We start from the raw sequence: 12372 nt of genomic DNA, 5'->3' as shown, positions 1-12372 counted from the left end.
AGTCTCCAGAAAAATCCCAAAAGTATGGGGTTCAGAGAGCTTCTGGGTTGGTGCACACATCCACCCTGGGAGGATGAGGCACCCCAACTCCAGGGGGACAGAAGCTCCTGAGCTAGGGACCCTCCCAGACTTCACTCTATGTCTCTCTTCATCTGGCTATTGATCCTGTATCTTTTATCATATCCTTTAATAAACTGGTAAATGTAAGTTTCCCTGAGTTCTGTAAGCTGCTCTAGCAAATTAATCAAACCGAAGGGGCAGGGGTTATGGAAACCTCCGACCTATAACAGGTTGGTCAGAAGCACGGGTGATAACCTGGGTTTGCAACTGGTGTCTGAAATTGGGAGGGAGGGCAGGGGCAGTTGTGTGGGACTGAGACTTAACCTGTGAATCTGATAGCATCTTCAGGTAGGTAGCGTCAAAACTGAGTTCAACTGGAGGATACTCAGCAGCTATTGCAGAGAAGTGCTTGGTGTGGGGGAAAACCCTGACACATTTGGTGACCAGAAGTATCAGAAGTGATGTAGTCTGTGTGCGTGTGGTAGAAGTGTGGAATTGAAGGAGACACACAGGAAAGAACTGGGTCTTCCCCTATACAGAAGGTAGAAAACGGACTTTTTCCTTTTTAAAGGGTATTGAGCATAATTATAAATTTTTGTAAGTATTTGGAATATTTTATACCTAATGAAAGATCATTATTCTATCAAAACTCCAATCAAAACCTGATGTCCCCTAGGCATGGATGTATATGCAGGAAATGGGGCACATTACCTTAAGTGATGCGAGGGGATGTTCTGGTCCCAAGAGGCTCCAGTGAAAAGCAGCCAGGTCCTCATCTGGGAGAATGTGGTTACCTATAAAATACATTTGTCACTTACTGACTGTACAAATGTTTTCTTAGAACCTCCAGGGCATCAAAGGGATTCTGGGAGAGAAAATGATTGAATAGGTCGATATTCTTTGTGTAATGACTACAGTAGCTATGTGTTGATTATCTATTATGTATCATACGCATTATATGTGTCATCTTCCTAACAACCATATATGGTAGTATTATTTTCCCCATTTTACACATAAGGAAACTGAGATTTGGACAAGTTTGGTGACAGCCTAAGGTGGCATAGTTAACAAGTATCCACACCAGGATAAGAAGCTAAGGACTGTCTGAATCCAAAGCCCATTCTATTTTCTATTACCTAGTCATCCTGCCTTTTATAATAGCAGCCACCAATTACTACCTGCCTAGTTAGTGCTGGACATTTTATATATCTCATTTCATTTGACCTTATCAAGTACACCATGAGGTATTATTCCATCTCACAGAGGAGACTGAAACCAGGGAGGTATAACTTCAGTGATTTGCCCAAGGCCTAATTCCAAAATTTGTGCTGACTCCATTAGATTATCCAAGCTCAACTCCTTTGGGATTATAGAGTTCACATCTGAAACAAGATATTAACCTTCATACTGTCAATACTTGGAAAACCAACTCAAAACATAATCAATTCTCTGCCATTTACTTTGAAATATGTCTTTAAAAGATAGACGGATAGATGGCTAGAATGGATAGATATATAATAAAGCAAGTATAGTAAAATGTTATGGCAGATTCAGGATTCTCTCCACAAAATTCTTTCAAGTTTGCTTATGTTTGGAAATTTTCATTATAAAATGTTAGCCCAACAGAAGCGGAAAGAAGAACATAATAATTTGTGTTCTTGATCTAAATTTAGACACTGGGGAAATGTTTTGAGTGGGAAACCAAAGCTTTATAAACATTTGGCCTAAGATAGTACTCGGCATAAAATAGTTACGGAATATAACAAGAGTGCACATGAGTTACAATAATGTTCTGGAATATCCTGTACTAATTCATAAGACAAACATGCTGAGTTTCTAATAAGAAGCCCAGAAGCACAGTATTCGGCATGAGGACTTCCATAAGATAGGCTAAATGATAGGCTAGATGGCTTTGTATCTCTTAACACTGGAAGGGGAAACTTAACTAATCACTGGGGTCTGTTTTTTAGACTACCTACCTAGCAGCGCAGCAAATATGGGAAAACTCATCCGCTTCAGGCCCAGCTGCTTGGCCACCTCCTGCATCAGGAACTGGTTGGTAGTGAGGTTCTTCCCATTCCAGCTCAGCTTCAGAGCATGGGAACTGTAGTAAAAGGGAATATTGTAGAGAGCATACTCGGAGTCATGGGCAAGAAGGCCATGGAAGCCATTTTCCCTGAAAAAAGCCACCACTTCCAAATGGTGGTCTTCAAGGCTCTGAAAGACCTAGGAGGGAAGAAGAGAAGAACCAGTCACGCAACAGAAGCTGACCTGTATTTGGTTAGATGTCAGGAAGGTAACTGAATTTTATAGTTTGTTGAAACTTAAGATTATATGAGACTGAACAGAAGACTCTTTAAAAAAAAAAAAAAAGCCTCTCTTATAAACGCAGGCAGAATTATCTATGGGTTTGTTCAAATGCCCAGTCTTTTTCTGACTTTCATGAAACTGAGGCCTGAGTCTCTTTAAAAGAACACTAAAATTAACATGGTATATAAGTTTTTACTTTAAACAATAACAGAAGATACCTTCGTTAGAAAGATAATAAAGCTATTATTTATTGCTCAGCACCTCTATGTGCCCACACACTTTACATAAATTACCTCATCATCAGAACCATGTGCAAGGTAGATATGGATAAAAAACTTATATGTGAAAACAGACAAGAAAGGTTAAACATTTAGTTAGAATCTGAATCTAAGTTCATCTAACTCTCTTTAAAAAATCCTTTCTTTCTTTCTTAGGAGCAAGTTACATGGTAGTCCTGCTATCTAAGGGAGTTCCAACATGTAGGGGTCAGAAACTTCACCCCATTTTTATTTTTATTATTTTTTTAATCCTTACCCGAGGGTGTTTTTATTGATTTTTAGAGAGAGAGGAAGGGGGGGGGGAGACAAACAGAGACAGAGAGAGAAACACTGATGTGAGGTTGCCTCCCATATGCACCCTGACCAGGGATCAAACCTGCAACCATTCTGGCACACGGGACAATGCTCCAACCAACTGAGCCACCTGGCCAGGGTAACTTCACTTCATTTTTTTAAATGGGAAAACTAAGGCTGCAAGAAGTTGGCTGCCCCAAAGTTACATAGTGGAGATGGTTCAAACCCAAGCTCATCTGATGCCAGCATGCACACTTTCCATTATACCAAGCTTCTTCCTGCAGAGCAGTCTATTTTATGTAATAGAGGCAGATCATTAAGGGCCCTTCCTATGAATCCCTCTCTAGCTGCACTTGGAGCATACTGAAGTGATCTACACACTGGCTCCACCACACTAACATCCTTGATCACAGAAATTTTATTTCTTTATTCTTAGCTCCCACATAAGACCTAGAACACAGTAATAGGAATAATAATGGCTAACAAATACTGAACATATACTATGTGCTAAGTAATGTTCCAAATACTTTACATGCGTTAACTCACTTAATACCCAAAACAATCTTATAAGGCCATAACTATTAGTACTATACCCATTTTACATTACTATCCTTAAGGTCACATGGCCGGAAGGAGCCAAGCCTGGATTTTGGCTCTAGAGCCTATGGACCTCGATAATTTCGTTGAATCCAACTGACCTATTTCTTCATTTAAGTTGTAAAGGAATGGTAGTTTTCTGGAGTCTCACAGGAATCTCAATGCATTAAGCTTTTGCTAGGTTATGGAAAGAGAGTCTAGTCACAGTAGATAGTCATGTCACACACAGAGTCATACAAGGGCAGGGAGACTGGTAAGCAGATAGCAAAGCAAGGTCTGAGTCTCATATCCAAGCAAAGGAACCAAAAAGCCTTACTTTGCACTGTAACATATTTAAGCATAGAGTTATGATAAACTCCAGAAGGGTCAGGGTAGTACAGTTTTATGCTGCCCCCTGGTGATAATTTCTTCCAGCACGTCTCTCGTACAAGTCAGTGATTGAGCATCCTTCTGCCTTGTACCAGGCATCATGGTAACTGTGATATATTCTCCCTGATCATCACACCCTAACCATGCAAGCTTTATAAGCCCCATTTTACAGATGAGGAAACTGAGGCTTACAGAAGTGAGGTGCCATACTCAGGGCCACAGAACTGGGAAACAGAAACCTGGGTCAGACTGACACCAAGGCCCATGCTCTTTTGACTACAACACATTACTTTCATCTGGTCTAAAGCTGATTATGCCACCATCCAAGTGATTTCAATTCCGGAAAGCCAAGGACTAAGTGATTTTTAAACTAATCTGGTGGCTCTTATAACACTATGAATGTAAATTACAATGACCTAGAGAGCATTTTCAAGATACACAAACCTGTGCTTCAGACAGGCTGATGGCAATTAAACCCTGACCAGGGCAAAGAAAAAGCCTTCCAGCCACAATGCTTCTTAGAATAGCTGAGCACCCAGTCTCCATTTCTACATCTGTGATGACTACTACCACTTATGCAGAATGACTTCCAGTCCGTAGCCCAAACTGACCCAGTTTCGCCGGCAACCTTGCAACTTTCCAGGAGACTAAAATTATTTAGGTGAAATTAAACAACATACCCAAATAACTAAGCAGAAAAGAAGTACATTTGAGCTTTAAAGAAAGTAAGAGCTGAGATTCTGAACTGTCTATAGCTTTTAATCACTGACTCAATTTTAGTTCAACAGGTATGAATTGAGGGCCTACTAAGTGCCAGGATGCAGAAAGCACAGAGTGGCATGAGTACAAACAGGAAAGGCATCTAACCAGTCAGCGGGGTAATGCTTTCTAGAAGTGACACCTATTTCTAAAACTCAGGGTAAAACAGCTCCCTGAGAGAAGTTTAATGTCTCATATCCAATTACAATTAGTCTAAAGCAGTAGCTGTTAAACTGTGCTTTCCAAATCAGGATTTGGGTAAGTGGAAAATTGGACCAAATAACCAGACAGAACAGATGCTCCTACTTTCGCTTCAATCTCAGCTCATATTCATCATTTTATCTATTTTATATTTTGGCTCTTTCAGAAATATTTTATTGAAGAATATTTGCTGTTAAAAACAACTAGAAGTATTTATCACTAAAATGTAAGCTACCAGAAGGCCAGGATTTCTTGGTCTGTTTTGTTTACTGCTGTATCTCTGGTGCACAGAACACTTGCACGGAATAGAGAACCAATGAACCATTTCAACTTTCAACCAGTATTTACTGAGCCAGAAACTGTTATATGCCAGTCACTGACCTAGGTGCAGGGATACAGCAGTGAGTAAGAGCCCCAAATTCCTGTCCTCATCGAGCTGACATTCTAATGATTAATATTTCACAACAGGCACTAGGCTAAGCAATTTAAGACATATTCTTCTAACCCTGTGAAGTAAGTATTATTGATCCCCCCATACCTTCCTTTTTGTTAGCAGAAAAATGTAAATATCTTGCCCCAAATCACACAGCTGGCCATATAGAATTGGATTTGAACTCAGGTCTGACTTCAAAATACTGCTCTTTCTTTTTTGTGTGTAGTTTTCCTAGCACTACTTATTGAAGAGACTGTCTACCTCGCTGTATATACTTGCCTCCTTTGTCAAAGATTAATTGACCATATAAGCAAGGATTTATTTCTGGGCTCTATTATGTTTCATTGATCTATATGTCTGTTTTTATGCTAGTACAATACTATTTTGATTATTTAGCTTTGTAGTATACTTTGAAATCAGGGAGAACGATACCTCTTACTTTGTTATTTCTCAAGATTTCTTAGGGTAGTAAGGGTCTTTTGTGGTTCCATATAAATTTTAGGATTAGTTTTTAGTTCTGAGAAGAATGCCATTGGTATTTTAATGGGGATTGCCATGAATCTATCTATTGCTTTAGGTAGTAAGCACATTTTAACAATATTAATCTATCCAATCATAAGCATAGTATATCCTTCCATTTACTTGTATCCTCTTCAATTTCCTTCTTCAATGTCTTATAATTTTCAAAATACAGGTCTTTCACCTCTTTGGTTAAATTTATGCCTAGGTATTTTATGCTATTTATGCAATTGATATGGGATTGTTTTCTTCTTAATTTCCCCTGATTGTTCATTACTGGTGTATAGAAATGCAAGATTTCTGTATATTGGTTTTGTATCCTGCAACTTTGCTGAATTCTTCAATTATTCTAATAGATTTTGGTGGAGTCTTTAGGGTTTTCTATATATAGTATCATGTTGTCTTTGAATAGTGAGTTTTACTTCTTTTCTGATTTGGATGCCTTTTATCCTTTTTCTTGTCTGATTGCTGTGTCTAGAACTTGCAATACTATGTTAAATAAAAGTGGTGAGCCCGGCCGGGTGTGGCTCAGCAGTTGAGCATCAACCTAGGATCCAGGAGATCGCGGTTCAATTCCCAGTCAGGGCACATGCCCGGGTTGTGGGCTCGATCTCCAGTTGGGGGCGTGCAGGAGGCAGCCCATCAGTGACTCTCTCATCATTGATGTTTCTATCTCTCTCTCTGAAGTCAATAAAGATACATTTAAATAAATAAATAAATAGAAGTGGTGATAGTGGCCATCCCTTTCTTCTTTTTTTCTTCTTTATCCTCACCTGAGGATGTTTTTTCCATTGCTTTTCAGAGAGCATGGAAAGGGGGGGGCGGGAGGGAGAGAGAGAATTAATGTGAGAGAGACACACACATTGATTGGTTGCCTCTCGCACGTGTCCCAATGGGAGCTGGGGATTGAGCCTGAAACTAAGGTATGCACCCTTGGCTGGAATCGAACCCAGGACCTTTCAGTCCACAGGCTGATGCTCTAACCACAGAGCCAAACCAGCTAGGGCCCTGTCTTATTTCTGACATTAGAGGAAAAGCACTAAAAAAATGAAGCTGACCATCCAGGCTGTGTGGTTCAGTGGTTGAGCATCGACCCAGGAATGAAGAGGTCACACAGTTTGATTGCTGGTCAGGGCACATGCCTGGGCTGCAGGCTCGATCCCCAGTAGGGGTGTGTGCAGGAGGCAGCCGATCAATGATGCTTCTCTCTCACCGATGTTTCTACTTTTCTATCCCTTTACCTTCCTCTCTCATCTAAAAATCAATAAAAAACTTTTTTTTTTTTTTTAAAAAGAAACTGGACCACTTTCTTACACCACATAGAAAAATAAATTCAAAATGGATCAAAGACCTAAATGTAAGACCAGAAACCATAAAACTTCTAGAAGAAAACATATGCATTAACTCTTTGACATCAGTCTTAGCACTATTATTTTTTAATGTCTCCTCTGGCAAGGGAAACAAAAGAAAAAATAAACAAAGTGGACTATATCATACTAAAAAGTTTTTGCACAGTAAAGGAAACCATCAACAAAACAAAAAGGTAACCTACTGAATGTGAAAAGATATCCATAAATGATATATCTGATAAGGGGCTAATATTCAAAATATATAAGGAACTCATACAAATTACTAAAAAAAAAAAAAAAAAATCCAATTAAAAATTGGGCAGAGGACCTGAATAGGCATGTCTCCAAAGAAGATATACAGATGGCCAAAAGACATATGAAAAGATGCTTAACATCACTAATCATCAGGGAAATGCAAATCAAAACCACACTGAGATACCACCTCACACCTGTCAAAATGGCTATCATAAAAAAATGGTCAAGATAGTGGTGTAGGTAAATGTGGTACTTGCACCCTCCCCAAACTGTGTCTGCCTCAGCATCAGCACCAGCCCAGGACTCCGGAGTGCATTTTGCCTGCCCCATACAACCTGTCACATGCAGGGACCATGGCCATTCCAGAGTCTCCCAACACATAGTGACTTGGCCATATTTTCATAGCAGCTTATATGGTTCATTAAAGCAGCAAATTTTAATCAGGACATTGCAAACAAAATGGATAGAGGAAAGTTTACCATTGTTCTATTCTGTAGCGGCAAGAAAATCTCAGTATCACTCACATTTAGTTTAGCCAAATGATTTGGCAGAAGTGAGGGAGTTTGGGAAAATTAACCTTTAAAAAATGTAACAAGGTAAAAGAGGGTATAAGGGGGGATAAATGTTGATGGAAAAAATACAATAAAATAAACTTTAAAAAGGAGAAAAAATGTAAAAATTTATACCTGCATATTTCGTATCATTAACTGTAATAAATCTGCTGAGTATTTTGATGTTTAAAAAGGTGGGGTTGCCCTGAAGGATCACCAGTTTGATTATCAGTCAAGGGCACATACCTGGGTTGCAGGTTCGATCCCCACCCCTGGTCAGGTGCATGCGGGAGGCAACCAATCAATGTGTCTCTCTCACATTGATGATTCATATATTCTCTCTCCCTCTCTCCTTTCCACTTTCTCTAAAAAAATCAATGGAAAAAATATACTCAGGTGAAGATTAACAAAAAAACAAAAGGGCAAGGTTACCGTGGCCAATATGGCTCTGTTGGTTGACCAACGTCCTGTGGACCAAAAGGTCACCAGTTCAATTCCCGGTCAGGGCACATGCCCAGGTTGTGGGTTTGGTCCCTGGTTGAGGTGTGTAAGGAAGGCAACCAATCCATGTCACTATCTCTCTCTCCCCACTTCTCCCTTGCTCTCTCTTTAAAATCAATAAAAACATATTTTTTAAAAGGAGAGTTGATCCTGGTGGTAGCCTTGGCTCTGGTTCTTCAGCTGTTAGCACCTGCAGGGCACATGGGGTTTGTGTTGCTGCTCATAGTTGCACGTGCATCTAGTTATTTCAAAATAAAAGGTTTCATTAACAAATTGTGAGAAAAACACACACAAAAATTACAACTAAACTACAGAACAGCCATCATTCAGAACCACATGAAATCTAGCTGAACAGAAGTGCTGTAACTAAGGATATACAGAAGAAGCCACATAGAGACTGGCAGGAGGGGCAGAGATGCTGAATGGGCTGGTCACATACCCATGTGTGGTGGTTAAAAATCAAGAGGGATACCTTGTCTGAAGAGGTTCCCCCCTAAGGAGCGAGGAGTCCCAGCCCAACACCAAGCCTCCCAGCCAAGGGTTCCAGTGCCAGGAAGAAAAGTCTCCATAACTTCTGGCTATGAAAACCAGGGGAATTGTGGCCAAGTGAGATGGAGGGCTGCTAGAGTCCCAGGTGTTCCTCACACAGGGCCTGCACACAGACTTATTCACACTCACTCACTCTGAAATCCAGTGATGGGGCAGCAAGTCAAAAGACACTATGGACATATGGAGAGGAACTGAATTGTCTGGCATCTGGACAATGGCTAGAGAGGCAGCTTTCTCCCAGACAGAAGTGCTGGCCGAAGCCTTTGTTCCTATGCTGAGCCCTCCCCCTACAAAGTCAGCAGGAGGGCACCATATCTGAGTGTCTATCACCCTGGCTAACACTGTTAGCACTGCCCTAGTGATTAGCTGAGACCCCCTCCCCATTCAACTTGTGAGCTCACACAAGCCATTTCCAGTGACTTTTATATAGGAATGGCTTGTCTTGGCTCATGCTGCAAATTTTCTAAAATCTCTTGAGGAAGCAGCACCTGACTTGGATGTACCACATACCTCTCACTATGTGGCCCTAGGCCCAGCACTAGTGTCAGCTGGTCTCAGTTCACACCTTGGCCTCTCCCAGGCACCTCCAAGACCAGCACAAGTTAATAGCCATCTTCAGATCGCTTTTTTTAAGTCATGCAAAGTGGCCCCAGGCAGGGTACAGGCAGAGGCTGATCTTGGCCTGCACTTTCCAGAAGGCCCCAGAGCCAGCACACCTGGTGGTCAGCTTCAGACCACACTGGAATTAGTGACCTAACCACTTCCATTAGCCACACACTCAAGGATGGATTCATCTGGTGCCAGAACCCCACTGAAGCGAGTCCTGCTGTGTTGGGTTAGCCCCTGTACAGCAGCTCCTCTGCTAGAGTCACAACCAGTTCTCACAGCCACTCAGCCTGGGTTAAGTATCTCCCAATCCTGTTCCAACAGCAATCAAGGCTCAACTTCAACAGGAGTGTGCACAAAGCCCACAAAGGGGGTGCACCTGGAGTGCCCAGTTCAGGTGGCCATGGAGGCTGTGCCACTGGGCCCTACAGGGCACCTACTACATAAGACCACTCTACCAAGACTTGGAGATGTAGCAGTTCTACCTAATATATAGAAATAAACACAGGGAGGCAGCCAAAATGAGGAGACAAAAAGAACTAAACAAAATGGAGACAAGCAATTTACCAGATACAGAGTTCAAGCACTGGTTATAAGGATGCTCAATGAACTTAGGGGAAGAGTATAAGAACTTAGTGAGAACTTCAACAAAGAGATAGGAAACATAAAAAAAAGAACCAGTCAGAAATGAAAACTACATTAACTGAAATGAAGAATAATTACAGAGAATCAACAGTGGAGTACATAAAGCAGAGGATCAAATCAAAGATTTGGAATATAAGAAAGCACTAAACATCCAATCAGAACTGAAAAATAAAGAATCTCCCCCCCAAATGAGGTTAGTATAAGGAGCATCTGGGACAACTTCAAGTGTACATTTGCATCATGGGGTGCCAGAAGGAGAAGAGAGAGCGCAAGAAATTAAAAACCTATGTGAAAAAATAATGACAGAAAATTTCCTTAACCTGGTGAAGGAAATGGACATACAAGTCCAGGAAGTGCAGTCCCAAACAAGATGAACCCAAAGAGGCCCACACCAAGACACATCATAATTAAAGTGTCAAAGGTTAAAGACAAAGAGAGAATCTTAAAAGCAGCAAGAGAAAAGCAGTTAGTTATCTACAAGGGAGCTCCCCTAAGAATGTCAGCTGATTTCTCTACAGACTCTTTTCAGGCCAGAAGGGATTGGCACAAAATATTGAAAGTGATGAAAACCAAGGACTTACAAACAAGATTACTGTAACAGCAAAGCTATCATTTAAAATTGAAGGAGAGCCTCTTTCTGTGCCTAGCACAGCCATGGCTCGTGGTCCCAAGAAGCATCTGAAGTTTGTAGCTCCAAAGCATTGGATGCTGGATAAACTGACCGGTGTGTTTGCTCCTCGGCCATCTACCGGTCCCCACAAGTTGAGAGAATGTCTCCCTCTCATCATTTTCTTAAGGAACAGACTTAAGTATGCTCTAACTGGAGACAAAGTAAAGGAGATCTGCATGCAACGGTTTATTAAGATTGATGGAAGGTCCGAACTGATATAACCTACCCTGCTGGTTTTATGGATGTCATCAGCATTGACAAGACTGGAGAGAATTTCCGTCTGATCTATGACACCAAGGGTCGCTTTGCTGTTCATTGTATTACACCTGAGGAGGCCAAGTATAAGTTGTGCAAAATGAGGAAGATCTTTGTGGGCACAAAAGGAATCCCTCATCTGGTAACCCATGATGCTCGCACCATCCGCTACCCTGATACACTCATCAAGGTGAATGACACCATTCAGATTGATTTGGAGACTAGCAAAATTACTGAGTTCATCAAGTTTGACACTGGTAATCTGTGTATGGTGACTGGAGGTGCTAATCTGGGAAGAACTGGCGTGATAATCAACAGAGAGAGGCACCTTGGTTCTTTTGACATAGTTCATATAAAGGATGCCAATAGCAACAGCTTTGCCACCCGGCTCTCCAACATTTTTGTAATTGGCAAAGGCAACAAACCATGGATTTCCCTTCCCCGTGGAAAGGGTATCCGTGTCACTATTGCTGAAGAGAGAGACAAGAGATGGGTGGCCAAACAGAGCAGTGGGTGAAATGAGCTCTAGGTGACATAATTGGAAAAGTCTTTGTACTTAATTAAAGATAATACAGCATAAAAATAAATAAATACATACATAAATAATTAATTAAAATCGAAGGAGAAATAAAGAGCTTCCCAGACAAGAAAAAACTAAAGGAGTTCATCACCACCAAACCAGTATTACAAAAAATATTAAAGGGTCTTCTTTAAGTAGAAAAAAAAGATTAAAAATATGAATAAAATGGCAATAAATACATATCTATTGATAATTAACTTGTTAATCCTCACCTGAGGATATTTTTTCCATTGATTTTTTTAGAGAGAGTGGAAGGGAGGAAGGGAGGGAGAGAGGGAGGGAGAGGGAGAGAGAGAAACATTGATGTGAGAGAGACACACTGATTGGCTGCCTCCCGCACGAGCCCCAACCAGGTGCCAGGGAATGAACCTGCAACCCAGGTACGTGCCCTTGACTGGGAATCGAACCCAAGACCCTTTGGTGGGAGAGCCAATGCTCTACCACTGAGCCACACCAGCCAGGACTCAACAAGTACTTTAAATGCAAATGGATTAAATGCTCCAATCAAAAGACATACGGTGGTTGAATGAATAATAAAACAAGACCCTTACATATTCTATCTACAAAAGACTCACTTGAGATTGAAAGACA

At 41.0% G+C, this 12372-nt stretch overlaps 2 protein-coding genes across 3 annotated transcripts in view; one reads left to right on the top strand and one right to left on the bottom strand.

Moving 5' to 3' along the window:
* Positions 1 to 12372, bottom strand: part of FAM120C (family with sequence similarity 120 member C) — an 88417-nt gene that overhangs the window by 58596 nt on the left and 17449 nt on the right. For both annotated transcript variants that reach the window (XM_016215178.2, XM_087829478.1), the window contains exons 2-3: positions 2040 to 2286; positions 772 to 854 (exon numbers count right to left, since the gene is read on the bottom strand). In XM_016215178.2, the coding sequence (XP_016070664.2) occupies positions 772 to 854; positions 2040 to 2286 (330 nt within the window). The remainder of the gene's footprint in view (positions 1 to 771; positions 855 to 2039; positions 2287 to 12372) is intronic.
* LOC107538838 (small ribosomal subunit protein eS4, X isoform-like) lies at positions 10931 to 11718 on the top strand. The gene is given in 2 exon segments (XM_016215179.2): positions 10931 to 11147; positions 11150 to 11718. Coding segments are annotated over 2 exon segments (786 nt in total).

Source organism: Miniopterus natalensis, chromosome X (assembly GCF_054644295.1).
Source record: "Miniopterus natalensis isolate mMinNat1 chromosome X, mMinNat1.hap1, whole genome shotgun sequence".
Classification (NCBI taxonomy): Eukaryota; Metazoa; Chordata; class Mammalia; order Chiroptera; family Miniopteridae; genus Miniopterus; species Miniopterus natalensis.
The sequence above is the reverse complement of the archived record's forward strand: the minus strand, read 5'-3'. Positions and strand labels throughout refer to the sequence as shown.